Source organism: Hesperophylax consimilis, chromosome 10 (assembly GCF_061612785.1).
Source record: "Hesperophylax consimilis isolate HC1 chromosome 10, BYU_Hcon_1.0, whole genome shotgun sequence".
Taxonomy (NCBI): Eukaryota; Metazoa; Arthropoda; class Insecta; order Trichoptera; family Limnephilidae; genus Hesperophylax; species Hesperophylax consimilis.
This window is the reverse complement of record NC_142845.1, coordinates 26114627-26137337: the sequence shown is the minus strand read 5'-3', so window position 1 is coordinate 26137337 and position 22711 is coordinate 26114627. Positions and strand designations below refer to the sequence as shown.

General features: G+C 34.5%; 1 protein-coding gene across 1 annotated transcript; it reads right to left on the bottom strand.

Annotated features, from left to right (window-relative positions):
• Positions 1-6852: 6852 nt before the first annotated feature.
• LOC149420533 (uncharacterized) lies at positions 6853-21717 on the bottom strand. Its single transcript, XM_089636379.1, has 10 exons — positions 21045-21717; positions 19444-20746; positions 16884-17117; positions 15632-15819; positions 13987-14149; positions 13253-13446; positions 11462-11562; positions 9610-9717; positions 8455-8615; positions 6853-7473 (listed from the first exon to the last, which is right to left on the bottom strand). Exons 1-10 carry the CDS (start codon positions 21506-21508, stop codon positions 6853-6855), a joined length of 3537 nt encoding a protein of 1178 aa, XP_089492505.1. The 5' UTR covers positions 21509-21717.
• Positions 21718-22711: the final 994 nt, after the last annotated feature.

The window sequence follows — 22711 nt, the reverse complement described above, 5'->3', positions numbered from 1 at the left end:
GGATACTTCTGTCTTTGATTCTAAACGACTCAATTGTGAAATAACATAAATAAATCAAATAAAATAATGCTACCTCCAGATTCGAAGCCAAGCATCTTAACCAATAACGTTACGCATGCCCATGAAGTGAAACAACGCAAAACTGCACTAAACAAATATTATGTTATCATTACTTTTATTATAAAAATTTATTGAATTAAATAAATAAAAAATACTTTTGAAAATATCTATAACTTTGTGGTTATCCATCATAAAAAATGAAACAAGTTAAATATGTTTGTACCACTGTATATTTATATTTTAACCACTCGGAACATTAGAACGTCAAAAGACGTAAATATGATAATAGCGGTCAAGACATTAGTACGTCTTTTCACGTAAACGCGCGAGATTTTACAAAAATCGATTTATTTCCATCACTAGTATACGGATTGCCATGATTTAAAAAACAAAGTATTGATAATGAATAACGCTACGCGTCTGCATTCAAGAATATCTATGGAATTTCGAGGTGCATTATCTAAGTCGATTGGACTTGTCATCTTGTTCGTTCATAATTTATTGCGTTTTTAAATAATTTATTAAAAATATTTTAGTTTGGACGGTTAATGTTTTGAGGTGACTAATAGTTTTTAATTATATTTCTTCAATATATAAAGTGTTATTTCTTTATGATACTCAGAAAATAGTACATTTTTCACAGCTTTGAAATAATGGTCAGCGATTTTTACATATTTTTGACGTTTTCAGAAAATGTATATTTAGAAACGCAAATATTTACGTATAACAAAACAATACGATAGTGAATTTCATAATCTTTCCAAAACATTTTTTAGAATGAGGCTACGTTTCCCAAAACGTGAGTTATGAAGCTTTTAACAAAACTCGTGAATAACACAAAAATTTTCGCGTTTTGACAGTTCGCAAAGGAACACAAAGTAAATAAAAGTCCTTTTCTGAGAGGTTAATAAACGCTAGCTGGTTTCGGAACAACAGTTCCTTCCTCAGGGCAAAATATATACTGATTTTCGGAACAACCGTTCCTTCCTCAGTATATATTTTGCCCTGAGGAAGGAACAGTTATTCCGAAACCGGTCGGCGTTGATTGAAAAATACATTCATAGTTGTTCAAACAAAGTTATCTTGTTTCATTTATATAAAAAAAACTATATTTTAATTCTGTAAACTCGTAATAATTGATCGAAAATTTTGTGATAGTACTTTTTTTTTTTTACAACATTAAGAATAACAATATAAATTATTATCTAATCAACCTTTCAAGGGTATTGAAAAATTGATGTAAATTACATTTTAAACACATTCTTCAAAAATAAATAAATAATAGAATATGTAGTAGTAGGTACTGGCAATATTGGTTAATTCTTATTTTCTTTATGAGATTTTTAAGACTAGGGAAAATAAACACAAAAATATTTATTTTCAAACTATGTCACTGAACAAATAATTAGTATTTAATCCAAATGTAATAATTGAATAACTGTAAAGAAAATAAATTATGGAATAAATTGGTAACGAACATTAGGTAACTATCTAAGGCTTTATTATGCATTGCCCTATTTCTAGTTAAATTTAAATAAGATAAAATAATATATTTAAAAAAAATATATATCAAATCATTTTTCTCGTCTGAGATTTTTCAATAAAATCTGAACGTTTGTTCAATTTTGTGTTGAATCAAAAAAAATATTTATATATACAGGGTGTATCGGCACGTACCCGACAAACTTTAACCAGCTATTCCTTAGCACATTTGGAGTAAAAAATGTTATGGGCACTTTGCTGTCCGGTAATATTTTTTTTTAATAAAACAATTATTATTCATATTTTCACCACATGTCACCAATGTTTTATCCTTTTTCAAAGTTTGAAAACCCATCTGGCAATATTTTGTTCGAGTTTCGTTGAATAAAGTACGTACATACCTACGTTGGCGCGCTTTTACAATCACAACGAAATGGCACGGCACCATTCGTCTCATTTTTAACTATTATTATTTAGTGTGTACGAAAGAGCGAGGACACACTTGCTAATAACAGCTGTTGAACACGAGAAACAATGCAAATGACAGTGACGGAGTGTGGATTTTTTATTTATTTTTTGTTTTTAATGGAAAAAAAATATTACCGGACAGCAATGCGCCCATAACATTTTTTACTCCAAATGTGCTGAGGAATAGCTGGTTAAAGTTTGTCAGGTACTTGCCGATACACCCTGTATATATAACACCATTTAAGGACACAAGATAAAGTACTTAGTAGACAGAAGTCACGAGAAATTACAAAGGTTTCCGGAAACCTTTTGTTCAAAAATAAAGATTTATAGAAATCTGTTGTTGTCTTAAACATGTGTTGCTCAATATTTTGAATAATGTATGGGATGTGGGTATAATATAACATTAAATACATGTACAGTTAAAAATATGCTATTTGTAACTACAGCATGCACTGGAAGAATATTACGGGCAAATGGGGGTCATTACTAATGGTACAAATATTAACGATTCAAAATAAATATAAACGTCATTGCATAATATTTATGCACCTTTCACGAGGCCACAGATCTCAGTCCTGGTAAACAATTAGTATTTTACGTGATCACCACACAAGATTCCCAACATCCCTAAGCTGGTGGGACTATGGCATCCTCAGTTTGGAGAATGTTGTGAGGCTATTATTTTTTACTACGTTTAGTGTATACTAACCCGTCCGAGAGATTCTGCTATATAAAATTTTCTAGGAGAAATTTCTGAACAAATAGGTAGTTATAGAAATAAATTATATAACTATTTACTGAAATTATACAAATAAGATATCATTGTGCAGTATTGGATATGAAAAATCCGTTTTATAACAGTTAAAAAAAATTACAATAATTACTAATAAATTAATTTCATCACTCTACAATAATAATATTACATATGTACAATAATACGTAATCAAATAATTTGTATGTTTAACAAAAAACATTATACAAAACTATTACAAAATAATAATGTCAATGACTCAACTTAGTGCAAAAGAGTTTTTTATATACTTTTGGTAACTTTTTATACAGCCACAAATAATTTTGATTTCCTTTAACAATATCAAATAATATAATATGATTATTGCATTAAAAAATATACTGGCAAAAAGACAAACCTAACTCCATAGGTACTTATCTAAGTTAACATTTATAAATCTTACATTTAAACTCTTTTTTATACTATTACAATAATTCAAATAGAAAATATAACTTTTTACGAACTATGAAAAATTTATCTATATATTTAATTTAAATATTAATACATCAATACAATTCCTTTACTAAAATAAATGTTAAATATAATAAATTGATTTTTATTTTTCACATACCTAAAAATGGGTTAACATTATTTAGAACAAAAAAATTATTCCATAAAAACACCGATATTATGTATATCCACTCAAGCGATTGGTTGTATATATACATGGTGTCCGGAAACTCGTAGTACAAACCGGAAACTGGAGAATGTATACCACACGGGGAACCCAAATAAACATAAAGTTTTTTGATTTGAGCATTTTTATAAAAAAAAAAAAAACAAAAAAATATATTTTTCGGCTATTTCAGGGTTCAAATTTTTTCGTCATTATTTGTTTTACTTTCAAATTTTTAAATAGTTTTAATTAGTTGGGTACTTTGATCTTCAGTAATAATTTATAAGAATTTGATCAAAAAAAAATCAACTTCTGACTCGATTTACTCGAAAACGAAAGCTCAAATCAAAAAAAATTATACTACAAAATCGACTCCAAATGTGATGTAGATTCACCAGTTTCCCGCTTGTACTACGAGTTTCCGGACACCATGTATATATGCATACATTTACCATATTATTTAATTAATGTCATTCCTCAAAATATTAATATGGAAACATATGAACTGCTTTCTGCGGTTTCGAAGCCAATGAATCAACCTAGATGTCACGGTTTATCGCATATTTTTAGGTTCTATAAATTTGGCACATTATTATGACAAGCGATTGCTCAAAAGTTTTTACAAACTTGCCATAATACGCCAAAAATCGCTCGAGTGGATATAAAGATTCACAAACTTTCTACGTATTTTATTAGTAGCTTATGTTAAAAACGTGGAATGTACACTTTACTTTTTTTATAACATTTACTGCCAATCACTTATGTGAATTAAATTGTTTGTACATACATACAAATTTCATTATTCCATACACATTTTGCATACTTCCATATACCGCACATTCCATAATATTATTTGGTTTATTGGCTATTATTGGACAAAACGACTCTATTATGTAATAAAGGCAACATTTGGTTTGGTGCGTAGGTACAAAATATTATTAAAAACCGACATTAGTGAATTTTTACTTCGAATAATGGTTTTATATAAAAGTTTTATTGTAAGTATTTTTTGTACCTATTATAGTATTAAAAATTATTTTTATAACTTTCTGTCGGAATTATCGATTAGGAAAGGTTTATGTAGTTAGCATTTTTAATAGGCATAAATAGTATAAATGTACAATAGGCAATCTTGGTAGCAAAATTGTGTATGAACTGAAGAAAAGTTTTTATTTACAATATTAAATATCATATATTATGATGTATTTTAAATGGTACGGTTAACTTCTATCTCATAAAGGTACATGTATTTATTTTTTCTATAAAATGAGGTTGTCTCCTCATTTATTATTTGGATGAAAATGTATTATATTCAAAGAGTTAATACATCAGTAATATTAGTTTTCCAATACCTCCAAAAAATTTAAAATTTTTGAGCTTTCACATTGGTAAAATGGATGCAATAGTGTCTCGTGATATCACACGTAGTACAATTCATAATTCGAATGGCAATGTTGCAGTACAGCCGCGCATGCACTGTGATGTCACACGCTTTTGGGCCGGCCGCAAGTATTTTGATGGTTTATATTATTACTAGTATTATTTAATGAGCAGGCAGCATTCTGCTGATGCGCTCATATCTGATTTCATAATAAGTTTAACAGAAATTGAGTGAATTTAAGTTAAAGGTGGTTAATCTTTTCTTCTGTCCAAATAAGCATCCAATTGACCTTTAAATTGGTTTATATTAGTAGCATTGTTAACATGTTGTCTAAGTTTGTTCCATGCATACACTACTCTATTTGAAAGGAAGTGTTTCCTAGGATTGGATGCAAAAGTTGTAAGTTAATTTTTTTTTGAGTGTCCATGGAGACTTACTTTTTGCTTGGTGGTGAAGATTTCTTGAATGCCAATAATAATTTCCAGATACAATTTTGAAAGTCTCAATCAAGCCACCTCTTTCTCTGCTATCTTTTAACGTTGGTATTTTTAGTTCCTTGAGTCTATCTTCATATTCCGATCTTTCAAACCTCTTGGTATTTTTGTAAATCGTCTCTGTACACTCTCTATTAGATCTATATCCTTCGCAAAATATGGACTCCATATTCAGAAAACATATTACAGGAGAGGTCGCACATATTTTTAACATCATATCCAGTGTTAGATCAAGGAATGCTTTCTTGATTAAGTATGTCATTGAATTTGCCCTTTTTACAATCCAAATATTATGCAGTTCCCTTTTCAAGTCTTGTAATAATTCCTAGATCTTGTTGTAACGTCACTGCTTTTAAGCGTTCTGTTATGTTTGTATGCAAGCTTAGGGTGTAGGACAGAGCATTTTTCTTCAATGAATTCCTATCCTTTGTCTATTGATATATTTCATTTAAGTTGCTTTGCAATTGGTCATAATTATTATTAGTAGTATTTGTGAGCTGATCTGTGAAACAGCTGATTTCATTATGGTATGCAGATCTGTGATGTACAAAATAAACAGAACTGGACCCAGAACTGATCCTTGAGGGAAACCACTGGTGACATATTGCTCAGTTGATAGTTGGTTGCCAATTTTACCTTGTAATTTTCTCTCAGTGAGGAAGGATTTGATCCATTCGAGAAGTCGTTCTCTCATGCTTAGAAATTTAAGTTTAGCCAACAGCCAGGTTGGAACAGTATTGCAGGCTTTCTCAAAGTCAAGATACATTATGTCAGTAGGAATCCATCTGTCCCATTTTATTATGATCACTGAACAAATTAAGTAATCTTTATTAAGAATAAGATTGGTAATTATGGATCTTTTCTGTACAAATCCGCATTGTTTGTTTGTTTAGTACTATATACAAAGTCGGTATATTCCAAAAAAATTCTAAAAGCTCGGACTTCAGCATTCTCTAATTAATATGATACATTTGTAAATATCATGAAATTTAAGTGTAGGAGACAACCTCATTACTTAGTGAAATGATAGTAAAAATCAAATTTTTATTATCATTTCGCTTTATAATACATACATCCAACTAATAAACATTATAAACAAGATTGAAATAACGAAATAAAATATGCAAATCAACAATAATAAAATAATTAATTGATTTTTCAAAGAGAATTATAATAATAATAATTGCACTATACCACGATCATAAGCAAAGACAGCTATTATATTTTGAGACATTCGAGGAAAGATTTATTATGACGTTTTTCATTGTTCAAGGAAAAACCTGTTGGTATTATAATGTTTATTATGCTTAATCACCCTATGTTTATGTATTTTGTATTGTAGTACTGTCAATAACTAACAATAAAACTTGATATATCACAAAACTGCGCTGTAAAAAATGAATGTTATTTTTATTTTGAAATAGGTATTCACATTTTCTTGATGAATTAAAAATTTATCAGACAACATTTGTTCAAATTTTGTTAAATTTGTGATTTTCGTTGAATAGCTGCCTTTTTGCTGACAGGGGCCGAATAATAATTACAACGTAATAACTACTTAATCATAATCTACTGGCTCACTTTTGATTTCCACAAGCGGAAACAATGGCATCTCATCATAATCCTCGTCCGATCTGTTCTCCTGACTTTGTTGAACAAGTAAACTTTTCACTTTAAATTTCCTCTTAAATTTTATTTTTCCTTTCTTCTTGGCCATTTTGCCGAATGGTATATCATCGTCGGCAGAGTCAAAATCATATTTGACATTTCTGGAAGTCTCTCGTTTGACCCTTGTCTTGAGAGAAGCGAGATCGAGTCCAGAAATAGGGACGTCTGCTTCGTCAGTGCTGTGATCCGTGTTTTCAATTTTAATCTTCTGCGCGGGTCTATAATCCCCGTCGGAATCATCGTTATTGGACGGCGCGTACGGTTGTGGGGTTTTAATTTTAATCTTGAGTGTACCGAGGTTGGTGACTTGGAAAGGTAAGGGTTTAACATTTTTTTCCGGGCCGAAGATTCTCAGTAGCGTGTCTTCGTCCAGCCCAAGGCTGCATTGCCGCGGGTCGAGTTGGTGGAAGCTGGAGCTGTATGCGTCGTCGGTCAGCTGTACACCGTGTCGCTTTTGCAGATGCCTGTTTACACTCTTCTTACCGTTGTAGCGCTTTCCACAAACGCAACACTGAAAACAAAACAAATTTAAGAATTATATTGTTTCATAAAAAAAAAATTGAGTTAATACAAATTTAATTCTTTCTTATAATATATTATGACGAAGGAAGAAAAATAAAATCCACAAAATCTAAATACAAACATTGCCTCTTTTACATTAACCCCACACAGGATGTCCTCAGGAAAATAATTTCCCTCAGGGCCTATGTCATCTTTGGGGATGCTGTGTGGAGGGTCTTTTTGTGGAGAGGAAGGAGTGAACATGGGTCTTGAAGAGTCCCAAGTTGTAGGAGGGAGGAAACACAGAGGCCGGCAGTTCGTTCCACAGCCGAGCTGTTGAACCTAAGAACGAATCGTAGAAGCGACCCGTTCTCATGTGACAAATGTCAACCGTGTACAAATGTTGGGCGCGCGTTTGGCGTGTATCCCAACTACGCACCGGTGCTGAAGGGATCAGTGACGCTAGTTCCTCAGAGCATCTTCCATTGTAATACCGATAGAACAAGGACAGCATACCTACCTGACGACTGTGCTCTAAAGATTGCAGTCCGTTTGTTAAGATTGGGGAATCTATCAAACGGACCGCCCGTTTCTGCACAGAGTCAAGGGTTTTTTTCAGGTATTTTAGGCTCCGGACCAGAGATGGCTGCCAAATTCGACAGTAGGGTGCACTAAACCTTGTACTTATTTCGTTCAATATTGAATATTTCTATTCCTGTGTGGTATTTTTGGTCTACTGGAAATGTCCATATGTAGTCACAGTCATTAAAAATTGCAATTTTTAACATGTAAACAGATTACAGAAACATTAGTGACATCTTTTGGTATTCGATAGAAGCTTAATCAAGCTAGTGACTAAACATATTAGCTGAGTGTGGAAGTTCAAAATAAATTCACTTTCATAAAAATCACCTACCTGGTTACGTTGCATCCTGTGATGTTTCACGGGTAACAACCCTAATTACTATTTATTGAATAAGTATGTACATACCTGTATATGTTTGATAGGGGAATGTGTGAGGAGGTGGTTCCTGAGGGCGGTGAGGCGGGGACACGACCTGCCACAGAGAGGGCAGGTGTGTACCTCGGCCGTGTCGCTGTGGTTGTCCCTTAGGTGTCGCTCCATGTAGCGCTTCGACGTAAACATTTTACCTAACAATTTTAATGGAAACATTATAACACATTTAAAAAAACACTCTTTCATACAGTTAAATAATATAAACACAAAACCTCAAACTCCAGCATTTTAAAATATGCACTGAAGATGTTAAAATGTTATTTTTTATTTATTTTTTTTATAGTGAATACCTCACAAGAGTCCCAACTGCTCCCGTCTGGAGCCAGTGAGACTATGGCATCCCCAATTGGGGGATGTTGTGAGGCTGAAGGTAAGTGGGGAAGGGAAAGAGGAAGGTGGGGAAGTACCTGGCTATTCAGATCTAGTCACTAAACACGGCTAAAGCCATTTGGAGCAACATTTCAATTCTGAATGATGGTCTTACACCAGGGCGATACTGGTAGTATCTTCCACTCTGGAACGTGCCGCAAATATACTATATATTATTTTAATTAATTAATTGTGAAATAACACAAATTAATCAAATAAAATTTATTTGCGCACGCCGGGTTCGAACCCGCGACCTTCGGAATGGCAGTCCAATGCGTTACCACTGGACTATGCCGGCCGTCAATATGGAAATATAAAAAAAATTATATAGTAGGCTCTTTATTATTACTAAGGATGGGTTGTTTAACAAAATTTGAACAATTCATCAAATTTCAACGTAAATTTTTGGGTTCTGTGAAAGTTCTAATTAAGTTCTGTTATTATATCATTATTGGCCAGTTATTTCACAAAACTGAAATAACGACAGAACTTGAACAGTTCTAGTCCTTGATAGTCCTATTTAAGTTCTGTTATTATATCATTATAGGCTAGTTGTTTAACAGATCTGAAATAAAACAGAAAAAATCTTTCACAGAATTTGAAAATTAACTTTGAAATTTGAAGAATTGTTCATATTCTCTGAAACAACCCGTCCAAAGTGAAATAACATTTCAATGATGGTGATGATGAAACAGTAAGCCAATCCAAGGACTCTCAAAATATGAACTTAATTAAATACAAACAATAAATACAACTTACCGCACTGTGGACAGCCAGTGGGAGAGGAATCATCGTGAGTTTTCATGTGTTCTCGCAAATTTGTAAGATTTGTAAACTTCTTTGCACAAATCACACAAGTCTCCAAATCTAAAAATACATTATTTAAACATTAAAATATTTGAGCCATTTGAATTTACTGCCATACGAGTGGCGTCAACGTTGATATGATATTATTAGCGCCTTGCGTAGTGTTGAATATCAAAATATTTGTTGTCTAACAAATAACGTCAATTTTCCAAATTGAAAGTCTCATTTGACAAACTATCATAGCCAAGATTAAACAGGGTGTTGAGAACAATCAAATAATAATCATAACGAACAATTATCAGACGCAGATATACATATATATAATGGCCGACTGTCAAGTGAACTTTTGTTTTGGGTAGAGATGGTCGATATTACTGTCCCGGTTACATGGAACCGGTTCCTTTGCTGTCTAGAACTGTAGATATTATTTCTCCGAGGAACCAGATCTTTGTGGAATACTTGCAAAAATAAAATTATATTGGAAAACAACAAATTATTTTTAATTTTGAGAAACCTGTTCAATTTTTTTTACAGAATCAAGGTAGGATCATACTGGGTCGAAGTGGGCTACATAAGCAACGCATTACGATATCTGGACTAATTACAATCCATACATTTTCTATGGAAATAGATGCTTTAGAAACACACTTGTCACACGCAACGCAAACCCACGTTTCCATCGCTGTGCAGATCGGCGTGGGACGTGTAAGATGGAGGGGGTGGCCGTCAAATTCTATAATATAATTATTTTCAATATTATTCCCATTGTACCCATAGAATATACGGCAATTGTACCGTAGATAACTGCCAGTCTTTCTCTGGTACCAAGAATTGACTTCAGAAGACGTGTATTTACTTCTGTTATGTTACATTCAATGATGCTGTGAAGCTCGTCAAATTTCACTTTGCTCATACGAAAGTACATGAAGAATCGTTCGTGATTAGATTCTATTTCCTTTACCAGAAAATGGAACTCTACGAACGTTTGTCTTTGTTTATTTACTTCGTGAACCCAAAGTGATCTTCTCACTTTTTTATTTTTCTTTTTACAACAATATTCATTTAAAAATAATAAACTAAGTAAATCATCCTCAAATTCGCTCTCTGAATTGCAACACATGACAAAGCTACGAATTGCGTATACTGACAAGTGAAATATAACCTAAAAAAAACTGCCAAATCTGGTCAAGAGACCACCCGTCACGTGGTCACACACGTAGCATACGTAGAGCCAGTATGCACGTTGACCTGGGAACTTAGTAATGCGTGTATCGCGTACGTCGACCCAGTGTTTTTTTTACCTTCACTCTAACCGACCTCCCCATCGATCTTGGGTAACTGTACCGCAGTGACAACCTATTTCGGGTACCAACCATCTCCAGTTTCAAGATTTCGAGCTACGTCACGAGCCAGATTTCTTTTTAAAGAAAAGTACTGTATGAGCAAGCCTCGTTAAATATATATTTTCTAAGAACCTTGCTCCTGGCGTATTTATCGGGTAAGTTCAACCTTACACTACAGATTTTTAGTAGGTAGGTATGACTTTTTGTGTGGGAAAAAAGCAATGTAATTTCAAAAAAGTTATTTATATTTTTTACTTATTTAGAATTACCATGTAGATACCTTTTGAAGTTACTACACTTGACCTATGAACACCATGTACAGGAGAACTAAAATACAAAAAAAAAATTGCCAATAAAAAATAAACGACATGAAATTAGGAGGTCTTCATCTTGAAGTGTATTGACTAAGGGAGATGATGAGGGTGGAAGGTATTGTTTAATGTATTGATTGCAATTCATACCTTGTCCAGTGTGTTTCCTCATGTGGTACTTTAGCTTCTGCTTTTGTAGGAACTCTTGTCCACAGTAAACACAAGCGTTGATATCTTGCCGGGTATGTGTCCTTAAAAACAATCAAACATCAACTTCTGAATCACAAAACAGACAATAATAACTATTTGTATAGTATTTTTAAAAAATTAATGTGACTAAGCCCATCGTCCCACGGGTCAGTAAGCAAACGACATAAACAAGTGCTGTAAGATCCTGTACAGAAAAGTTCCACACTGAACCGTGCTGTAGACCATTACCTTACTATAACGAACTTCATTTTCGGCACAAGATCCTACAACACTCAGTTTATGTCAATTGCTTACTGTTGTGTTTGTACAAACAGATCTCCAACTCATCTTGAAAGGAGTTTATAAATAATAGGTTCTTTCAGATAAATCAGGGATTTATTAATACTCCACATATTATCCACATGTTATAATGGTGACTCGATAGTCGACCTAACTAGAAGCTGGCTAATTGGAATCTGAAACAGTAAGTTTCTCTGGGAGCCTTCCCACTGGCCTTGCCGACTTCTACGCAAGCTCTATGCACTGCCATCTGTGCGTGCATCTATGAAGCTCTTACTTCCCAAAACTTACCAATCTGTGGGACGACGGGCTAAAAATTCCCAACTGCTCAGAGCCACTTGGCATCCCAAATGGGGGAATATTGTGAGGTTGAAAGAATTGAGGGGGAGAAGGAGATGGTTGAGAAGAATGACACTAATTGAACCCTTATGCGAAAAAACAACATCGTGTGAAAAGTGAGTTTTTATATATGGGCTGTTGTGAGAATATTATACACATTGAAATTAAAAGATTATAAGTAAAAAGATATTTCAACAGAAAACACAATTACATATTATAATCAATTTGTTCATAATTTTGGGGTACAAAAAACGTAAAATGGAAATAAAAATACCATTTTTCCGTATTTAAATATTTTTTCAAAATTAAATTTTAAATTCCAGAAGTGTTACAACGTTTAGCAAGTAACGCAATGCAGATATAAAACTTTATCACCATAATAATGATAAATATGCCAAACACCGAGTCAGTTTCAATGTAATGGCCGATTTGTCTTGACGTTACTGTTGTACGGAAAAGATCGTACTACCGTCCGTCACTATAGGCCTTGTGCCGCCGTCTGTGGTTGAGATATTAAAACGGTTTTTACTGTGAACGTGGATAGATGTATGGCTGTAGTTCAATCGATGTTTACCGCCACAACACTGTGTCCTAATTAAGTCTATTTGAATGTTTGTAACAGATCTAAAAATTTTTTTGTGTGTACCTTTTATTGTTGTATTAATTTAGCTATGTTCTATAAAAAACCCAATCGGAAATAATAAAGGTTTGCTAATTACAAACATGCTTTACAACAAACTGTTCATGTTTATATTTATAATAATAACAACAAACTTACTACACATTGCTCTGTAATTACTTTCATTGTAACTACATACATAATTTTTGTATTCTTGTTATTATATACACTTGTTGAACTCCTTTGTACAACTTTATATGCTTGCATTGCTACATGCTTGTATTGTACACATGTATATCATTCATACTCAGTTTTATTATGTTACGTACTATACACGTATTATTATACTCCTTCGTACAACTTACCTATAATAATGTGTATGTACATTTAAAAGCCTTCAAGGCTTGAATAAATAAATAAATAAAGATTCTCACTCTCAATAGTAGTTGTTCATTGATTATTTAAGTATCATAAAAAAAGAAGATGGAACAAACCTTATGTGAGCATTGCATGCACCTTTGTCGCTGAAGGTCTTATCGCAGTGGATGCAGGAGTAGGGCTTCTCCCCTGTGTGCAGGCGGATGTGGCGCAGCATATTGGAGCGCTGCACAAAAACACGCGAGCAGTGCGGGCAAGCGTGCCTAGGGCCCACGTGGATCAGCAGGTGTTCCTTGTAAGAGTCGCGCTTCTGCAACGAGGATCATAAAACAAATTTAAAATGTATTTTCGTATAAAATTAATAGTTTAGCAAAGATGACTCAAACAACACAATTGTAGAACTGTGTGTATAAGTATCTGTATACACTTCCGACAGTGATATCAATGCCAAACATCACTGAGAAACAGCCTTATTGTTAATAGCGAGATGTAAATGTGTGGTGCATTGAAAAGAAAGTGAAGGAGTCAAGTTTGAAACAAGTAGGTACTTGTTTCAAATTGTTGTTTGTCAGGTGACAAACAAAAAGCACTAGTAACTTAGTGCTTTTGCCATGACAAAAATGTTTTGGAAATAAACTAAAAAACTGACTATTTATAATTAATATTCAAACAGACACAAATGAAACAGATATTTGTAAATGAACACATATCTATTTTTTATCAAAACAAACTTTAATTTAATTTGATAAAACAAAGTTTTAAGTTGGTACATAACTTAAAAGCTTGTTTTCTGAAAACAGCGATTTAAGAGTTAACTTTTTTTGCCAGTATGCCCGCGATTATAACTCACATTAAAGATCTTCTTGCAGAAGTTGCAGGTGTAGGTGATGACGTTGACGGAATGACTCTGTGTGCGGTGCGTGTAGAGGGCGGACTTGTTGTTGTAGCCCTTCCCGCACACGGAGCAGCTGAAGGGCGGCACACCCGGGTGCACCACTAGGTAATGCAGTTTCCTGAAATATTTAATGACGCTCAAATGCTGACTCATTCAGAAACTATAAACTAATTATAGGCACACCGCTGATAGCCTCGTTGCAACCTCTTTCTCATCAAAATGCTACATGCATTGTCAATGCCCGATGGCGATTCAACAGCGATGTACGGACTGTAAATTACGTACAATTGATGAAGCGTATTCAAACGTGTTTTTAAAGGGATTAAATGGTAGAGGGTTTGAAACCTTACCATATGTACCGCCCGTCTCTTGTGAAGTATCTGTCAAAAATATTCTCAGTTCATGGGTGTACACCATTGATGTATTATACTAGATTAGCCCTGTCTAGTTAAATTCATTTTAAAAATAACGCCACGTAGCGTACGTCACAAATATGGAGATGAAATTAACAACCCAACTCTGTTTAAACTCCTTGTACAAGCGTTCAAACTCGTAAGCGAAACCACGGAGAATTTGTTGTCAGAGGTGTTGTAATATGGACATAATTCAAATTTAAATATTTGGAATTCGGTTATTTTTGTGATTGAAAAAATGAACTTGCCCAGCATAGCTGAGAAGCAAAATAGACCAACAAAAGGTAAAACGCAATGCACAGTGCCCATTTCGCATTGCGACATAATGCGTGGGCCTTTTCATAAATGTGCATATGAACCAAACCAAAATTGTGTTGGGGTTATTTTTACATGAATATGCCGTGTCTAGTCTAATTTAGTCTATGGTGTACACCCCATATAACCACAATTTATTTTTTATAATTGCACAACACCACAATATCACGGTTGCCACACTATTTGACTAGTTTGATTCAATTTCAATGTCGAAATTGCGAGATTGACAACAAGGATCCGAGTTTGGAGACAATATGATTTCCAGTAAGTCGTTTGACTCTGACCACACAATTAAGTATAGTGACATCTTCTTCCTTCTTGCTGAATGTGGGGAAGGCTTCAATAAGGAAAGAAGTGTAGGTAACGATAGAGATAAAAATAGTATAGAAAGGACCTCGGGGTAGGAAATAAGTCGGAAAGCCGTTTCAATATTAAACATGCATTGTTTACGAGTTAGAGAAAGGTTACAACGGAGCCCCCAGTCTTTCTTCTTCGTACTATGGAGGAGAGTTGGCGGAGATCAAAGTGGGGTCTTGAGGTTATCCCGCCAGTCGACATCATCGGGAGTCACTCGGTTCAGCACATGTGTGCCGTAAAAAAACTGATGAAAGCGACAGTTTTCCATTATTTGAATGTCTACATTCACATAATTCCGAACACTGTAGGCCCCATTCGTGCACGTTACATGCCCAGCGACTGCGACTGCACTGGACGCGGTTTAGTGAGGTCCCCATCTTCCATATATAAACACAAAAATCTTTTATGAAATCAACTGAAAATTTATTCTTTAGTTCATCTTCTTTTGGCCACCTTTGTTGCATTATACTTTTTCTTAATTTTAGAAAAATTTATAAAAATTAAAAATAACCCACCTGTCCTGTATGGAAGGCAGCCCATGACCGCATATCCTGCATTTAAATCTGGACGTGGATTTGTCGCCGTGTGCGACAGTGCGATGGGTGGCCGCTGCGCGTGCGGTCCTCATCTGTTTCCCGCACTCCACGCAGCGGAGCCCCTCCAGACCGGGGACCTCAGTGCTGCGCTCTGAATTATGCACCACCTGGAAATTCACAATTGTTTGTTAGATTTGTATTTTTACAATACACTCACAATGATGCTTGAAAGTTACCCACATGTTGTAATAGTATACAACTGCTGACCCTGTACAAATCGTAAGTACATACTACTCTTGAATTTAGCAGCCACCTCTGGTCTGGAGCCCCAAAATACTAAAAAAAAGTTCTTGACTCTGTACAGAAACGGCCGGTCCGTTTGATAGATTCCCCTATCGTAACAAACGGTTTGCAATCTTTAAAGCACAGGCGTCGGGTGGGAATGCTGTCCTTGTAAGATGGAAGATATTTCAATGGAAGATGCTTCGAGGAACTAGCGCCATTGATCCCTTTGGCATCGGTGTAGTATAGTGTATATAGTCGGAAAACATGCCAAACGCGCTCCCAACGTTTATACATAGTTGAAATTTGTCCTATGAAAACGGGTTATTTCTACAACTCGTTCTTGAGATCTACAGCACAGCTATGGAACAATTTGCCAGCCTCTATCTTTCCTCCCTCCTACAACTTGGATCTCTTCAAGACCCATGTTCATCCATTCACTCTTTCCACTCCCCAAAGAGATCCTCCACACAGAATCCCCAAAGATGAGGCAGGCCCAGAAGGAAATTATTTTCCTCAGGCATCCTGTGTGGAGTTAAAGTAAAAAAAAATAATTTCAAATGTCTGCATCTTCAGTAAACTTTCTTCAGTGTTCCGTGAAGGTACCACAAGTCTGCTGTGTCAGCAAATTTATCTCACAATGTTGCTTGGAGGCAGACCACAATACTGCTCTCTCGGTAAACTTACCTCACAATGTTGTTTGAAGCCAAACCACGTGTTTGCTCTGTCAGTAAACTTACCTCAAGATGTTGCTCGAAGACAAACCACATATTTGCTGTCAGTAAACTATCTCATGATCTTGCTTGAAGCCAAACCACATGTTTGCTCTGTCAGTAAACTTACTTCACGATGTTGGTTGAAGCCAAACCACGTGTTTACTCTGTCAGTAAATTTACCTCATGATGTTGCTTGAAACCAAACCACATGTCTGCTCACTTGGCAAACTTACCTCACAGTGTTGCTTCAGGTATCTGGGCATTCTGAAGGGGCGCGATACGCAGCCCGCCACGGCGCAGTACAGCCGCCGTGACGTGGGGTGCAGGTCCAGGAAATGTTCCCTCAGGGCGACCAGATCGCTATACACGCGACAGCAGAGCACACACTTGAAGGCGAACCACATGTCCGCTTTTTCCACCGAACTCGCGCAACTGTGCTCGTCTTTTTCGTGGGAAGCCCACCAAATCTGTAAATTGAAACACATTTACTTCCTGATGTTTTTATAGTAAACAAGGATGGGAAGGACGGAGGACCGGAGGCCTGAAAGCAAATGGCAAGGAGCGGCAGCCAGTGAAGAACATTTGTCAAGGAGGCCAAATCCCACACAGGGATGTAGCACCGTAATGATGAAACAAACAATTCTAATTTCTGGTAAGATTGACATAGAAAGCAAATTCTCTTATTGACATCTATAACCTCACTTTCTAATACACAAAAGGTTAAGAGGTTACAACAGAGCTTTAGGGTCAGAACCAAAAATCAGACTGTTAGACATTGCAAAAAATTTTTTTTTGAGAATAAAGTTTTCTTTTCACTAAAGTAATTTTTACATTTCTTAACTTGTGGTGGAATTCCATCGCTGTGTTTGCACTTTTTATTTTTATTTCTAATTTTGCAACTATCATTTTTTTAATAAAAAAAAACATATTGATGTTTAAAACGTTTGGTAAGAAATTAATATTTTAAAAACTCTACATTGGCCTAAAAAAACTGCCCAGTCAAAATAATTTAACTAAACATTATATTTTTCCCCCAACAAATACATTATATCTATTATATTTAAAATCACAATTCATTAGGTGTTTTTGCATTACGTTTCTAGTTTTATCACCTCAAAAACAATTTATTTTATCAATATAATTCTACATTATTTTTTAATGATAAAGTAATGTTTATAAGACAAGGTTTTTTTATTATATTAGGTTATATTAGGTTTGCATAGCACAAAGGATAACAAATTATTGTAAGCAATAATTAGTGGCCTGAAATATCCATACAAATTGAAAATATCTCCCGAGTAAAAATAAATGCCGCTGACGGGAATTGAACCCGCACCTTCTGATGTACGGTCAGGTGCTCTGGACTACTGTATAGAGCATTTGAAATACTCAGAAAACATTGCAAACTGTACAATTGTGATGTATGTACTGAAGGGTTAATAATTTAGTATGTATTATTAATTTAGTTTCATGTTATCGGAAAAAACCAGGTTATTTCGGACATATTATATAATATTATATTTTTATACTGTTGCTAAAAATGAAATTTGTAATTTTTATGTACTTAAAAGCCCAATAGGGCGTCAATAAATAAATAAATAAATATTATTTGTGACTGTTACCGAATGAATTTTATAAGAATTCCACAAATGTTTTTTTAATAAATGCCTTATGTATGCGTAAGTAAATACAATTCCAAGAAATAATCACATTGTGCAAAAATGAATCCAAAACGTTTGATTTTTTGGTATTCTCTGGGAATTATTATTATATCTTGATTATTGCATGAACTAGATAAAATAAGTGATGTGACAGCTTTCTTGTACATTTCTTATAAAAACAAATAAAAGCATTGTGTCTTTTGAATTTTGATTTATTTAAAATTTTGATTGAAAATGTTGTGGTAAGCTTTTTTTCATGTTTGAAATTAATATATTGCAATTTTTAAATACTAACCGTTTGAGTGCCAAAAAAATTCATACAGTTGCGTGTAAAATGCCACCAAAAAAAGATTATTTTTTATGAAACTATATATTTTTTTAAAACCCCATAAATTCTTTGAATTTTCAAGGATTTCGATGATTTTTTCGGTGTTTTATTAAAGAATTAGGTTTAGAATCACGCGGAGGAGGATCCCGAAGTCCAGGCGTTTCGAAAAAATGAGAATTTTACGTACAGACGTACGCGCGAATCAGAACACGACTGACGCAATCGACGGAAATCGACAATCGGCAATCTTCGTTAAAACACGAATCGACGAAAATCAACGATTGGCACTCAAACGGTTAAAGTATATTCTAATAACTTTTGAGATGTTATAAAAAAATTGTACTTTGTTGTTTAATAAACTAAAGGAAAGAAAAAATTTAATTTATTTTTCGTGGGGGCCCACTGTTTTAACAAATGTACGAAAGTTCATAGGTATTTTATCAAAATTCCTTAGTTCAAAATAATACATATTTTTAAATTTATCATGAAATAAACAGTGATAATAAGATTTTATAACCACTAAAGTAACTAAATACTGATATAATAATAAATGTTTATTACGTTATGTTATGTTATATTAGCATAAATTTTTATTATTATTTATATAGTCATTCAATGGACTTATCTACGTTTGATATCATCGACACATAAATATTTGTAGAGATATGTAGTATAAACCTACTATAAGTAGTTTCTTCAGAGAAATTTTTATTTTTTTTTATTTTGATGCCGTATTCTTGAGAATACATCGGCGCTCAAATGAATAATATAAGAAATTATTGCATTATTGATTTAAATAGGTACCTTGTCACTGAAGATCATGTGGCAAGAACTGCATCTGAAGAAGTGTTCTTTGTATGATGCATAATGCTCCTCACAGTGGTGGCGTTCTCGATCTATCTCGTGCCAAAACAACAGAGAACAATACCTGCACTTCAGTCCCACTTGAGGACTGGTGCATTCCACGACCTTCAGTTCCTTCCAGTGGACTGTCAGGTGGCCTCGCGCCTCCTCTCTCGATGAAAACTCTTCATCACAAAACTGGCAAATGTACATCTTAGCAAAAAGGTTCGCCTCAAAACTGGCATGCTTCTGCATATCAGTATGGGTTTGAGAATGAATCGAACATAGTCGACACGTATAGCTGGGAGTCGATCTCAAAGCGTGATGCTTCGTGACATGCTCTACCAATTCAAAAAACGATGGCATGGACTTTAATGGATAGCATATTGGGCAAGTCAGTTTTCCCGGTTCATACTTTTTATCATTCTCGTAATTCAAGAAGCTGTTGGAAGTCACCACTCCCGAATTGAGATCTATAAAGTTTTGGGTGATGTAATCGGTTTCGCTTTTTCTGATGGGAATAAACTGCACAAAGGTAACGTCAAGATCTTCTCTCCCCGACCACTTGACGAGGAAATCCTCCGTGGCCAGTGACAGATCATTCCCAGGATCTAGAGTTTCCACTTCTTGCTTGCTTTTTATTTCACTGAGGAACTCGTCATCTTTTGAGTTTTCATCGTCGCTTACAATCTCTTGTTTGATTTCTGGAATCAAGGCTTCCATAAACGGATAACTCTCGTCATCGTGATTGTTAGACTCTTTTCCCGAATTGGTGTAATTATTTGTACTCTCCACATCGTAATTTGTCTTCTGATCTGTTTCCGCCGACTGAGTAAATGTGTTGACGTTCGCTCCGAGAACAGAGAATCCTAAATTCTTTCCGTTTACCAGGGTGGTTAAGCATTTCAAAGAGAATTTGTGATGGTAGAGGAAATGACGAAGAAAATCGAAGTTTTGAAGGTTGTCTTTGTTGCAGAGGAGACAGGCGAATATCCAGGATTGGGGGTATACAATAGTCCAGACTTCGTCTTGTTCCTCGTCCTGATTGATGGTGACTGCGTGCTTGTTGAAGAGATGGGTGCTGAAGGGGTCCCCGGCAGGCAGCATAAGGTTGCACATGCGACAGTGTGCGAGGCGATGGATGGCGCTGTAGTGCAGCCGCAGGCTGGGCTCGTCCAGGAACTCATCAGTGCAATGCGAGCAGCGCAGTGGCAGGTGGCAGCGCCAGTGGATGTCCCAGGCTTGCTTGTCTCCTACCAGATATCTACAACCAATCAATCATACCACATTACAATACTTCTAACTCAGTAAGACGCCATTTCAACGCCCACTGAACTATTTAACAGAGATGTAATAATAAATGATTATCGTGAAAAGTGTCTTGGGTTCGCATACGGTACTTATTTGATGCAAGTGAGTGAGTGCAAATAATGTTATGCATGGCCCTGGGATAAACATTCATGGAAAGACTTTTATAACTAAGGTTGGCTCTAAAGAAATAGCTTTGCATTGCATTGGTAATTATTTAATATAAAGCAAAAATAAAATCATGTTGGAGTTACCTGCAAGTGCCGCAGAAGGGTTTGTTATGATTAAGTACGTAGTGCATTATTAATTTGTTTTTATTAATAAAGCACTCGAAGCACAGAATACAGGACATCGGGCCGGTCTGGTTTATTGTTTTGACATCCAACCAAACATCTGACAACTGCTCATCTAACTTCAAAGGTGGTAAAACGTAAGATATAAACATGTTAGTATATCCCACATCTTCCCTATCAGGTATATGTGTATCTGTGATAATAGGGTGAGGACGGTCGTTGTCAATTTTTTCAAGAACGGCTTCAGATTTACGCCAAAATTTCTTCTTCTCATATATTTTGGTGATTAGGGGGCGAGTTTTTAATTCCAGTAAATTATCTTCGACACGATGATTTGTTGAAATCTTTGTATTCTTATCTTCTGCCAGTAAAGACAGAGGCTCATTGTCGGAGTCTTCCGACTCGGCCAAAGAAGGTGGATCCATTATTGAGATGGCAATTTATCAAATTTAAATGTAACTCATTTTAGAGCAAGCCCATATTCACTATGACATCGTTAATAATTTATTTGTTTGTCCTCTGCATCTTGAGTTACTCAGAGGATCCTCCATTTGTGTAGTAATTTATTCACGCTATTATTATTATTTATCTCTATTATTGTATTATCACAAAATGATAATCCGACAAATAAACATCATCTGTCAAACGTTCTTCATAGACAACCACAGTACCGTAGAAAATATTAAAATACTAATCGATAATAAAATTCTGACAGTACTGTAGGTACTAGTAACTACCGAATGGTCAATTTTAATAAACTTTACTCAATCATTGATTATACATGTGAAAAATAACATTTTAAAATTAAAAATCGGACGCTCTTTTTACAACACAAAAATTACAAAAACCAATTTGCTCAGTAGTAAAAACAAAAATAATCGTCTTATTTTTGATAGAGCTATCTTTTCTAAATTTTAAAGACTTAATATCTTACATTATTTACAAAAAACTTTGTAGAACGTCCAACTATCTACCAATATATTTTTTCAAAAGAATTACTTTCCAGAATGCCATAAAGGGAACTAAGCCCGGATGAGGTAAGCAAACTTATTTCCGATAGTCTGAAATCAATTTCAGAAATGTAGTCGTCAATATTATTATATCAATGCAAATAATAATACGTGCAATCCTAATTTTTTCGTTTACCTAAATTATCAACTTACACTTTTTTCAATTTGTATTTTTAAGTTTGCGAATTTCCTTCTATACTTTTTAACCTTATTTCATATTTATATTTTCTGGTTTTTAAAAACATTGGAAATACATAATAGTTTAGTGCAACCAAGAAATAAAAGTTTTCTATTTGTTACTGGTTACTACCAGTTTGAATACAGCTTCTGGACAGAGAAATATTAAATTACATGCTACGAAATTATACGATGCTCTACCAAATTAAACAAAAAATAACGAAAATTAATATATTTAAAACAAAAGTAAAAACATTGCCGAGAGAACAAAGTAATATTTACAAACATTATGAAGACGATGTAAAGACATCTTGGAACCAAATGCAAAAGTTTAAAAACTACAGGCCTCATCAAAACAGGAAACCCTAGTGAGGAGGATTGTGAAAAAAAAACTTTATACCGACATCATGTGCAAATTTTGCAGTTGAAACTTATAATTTT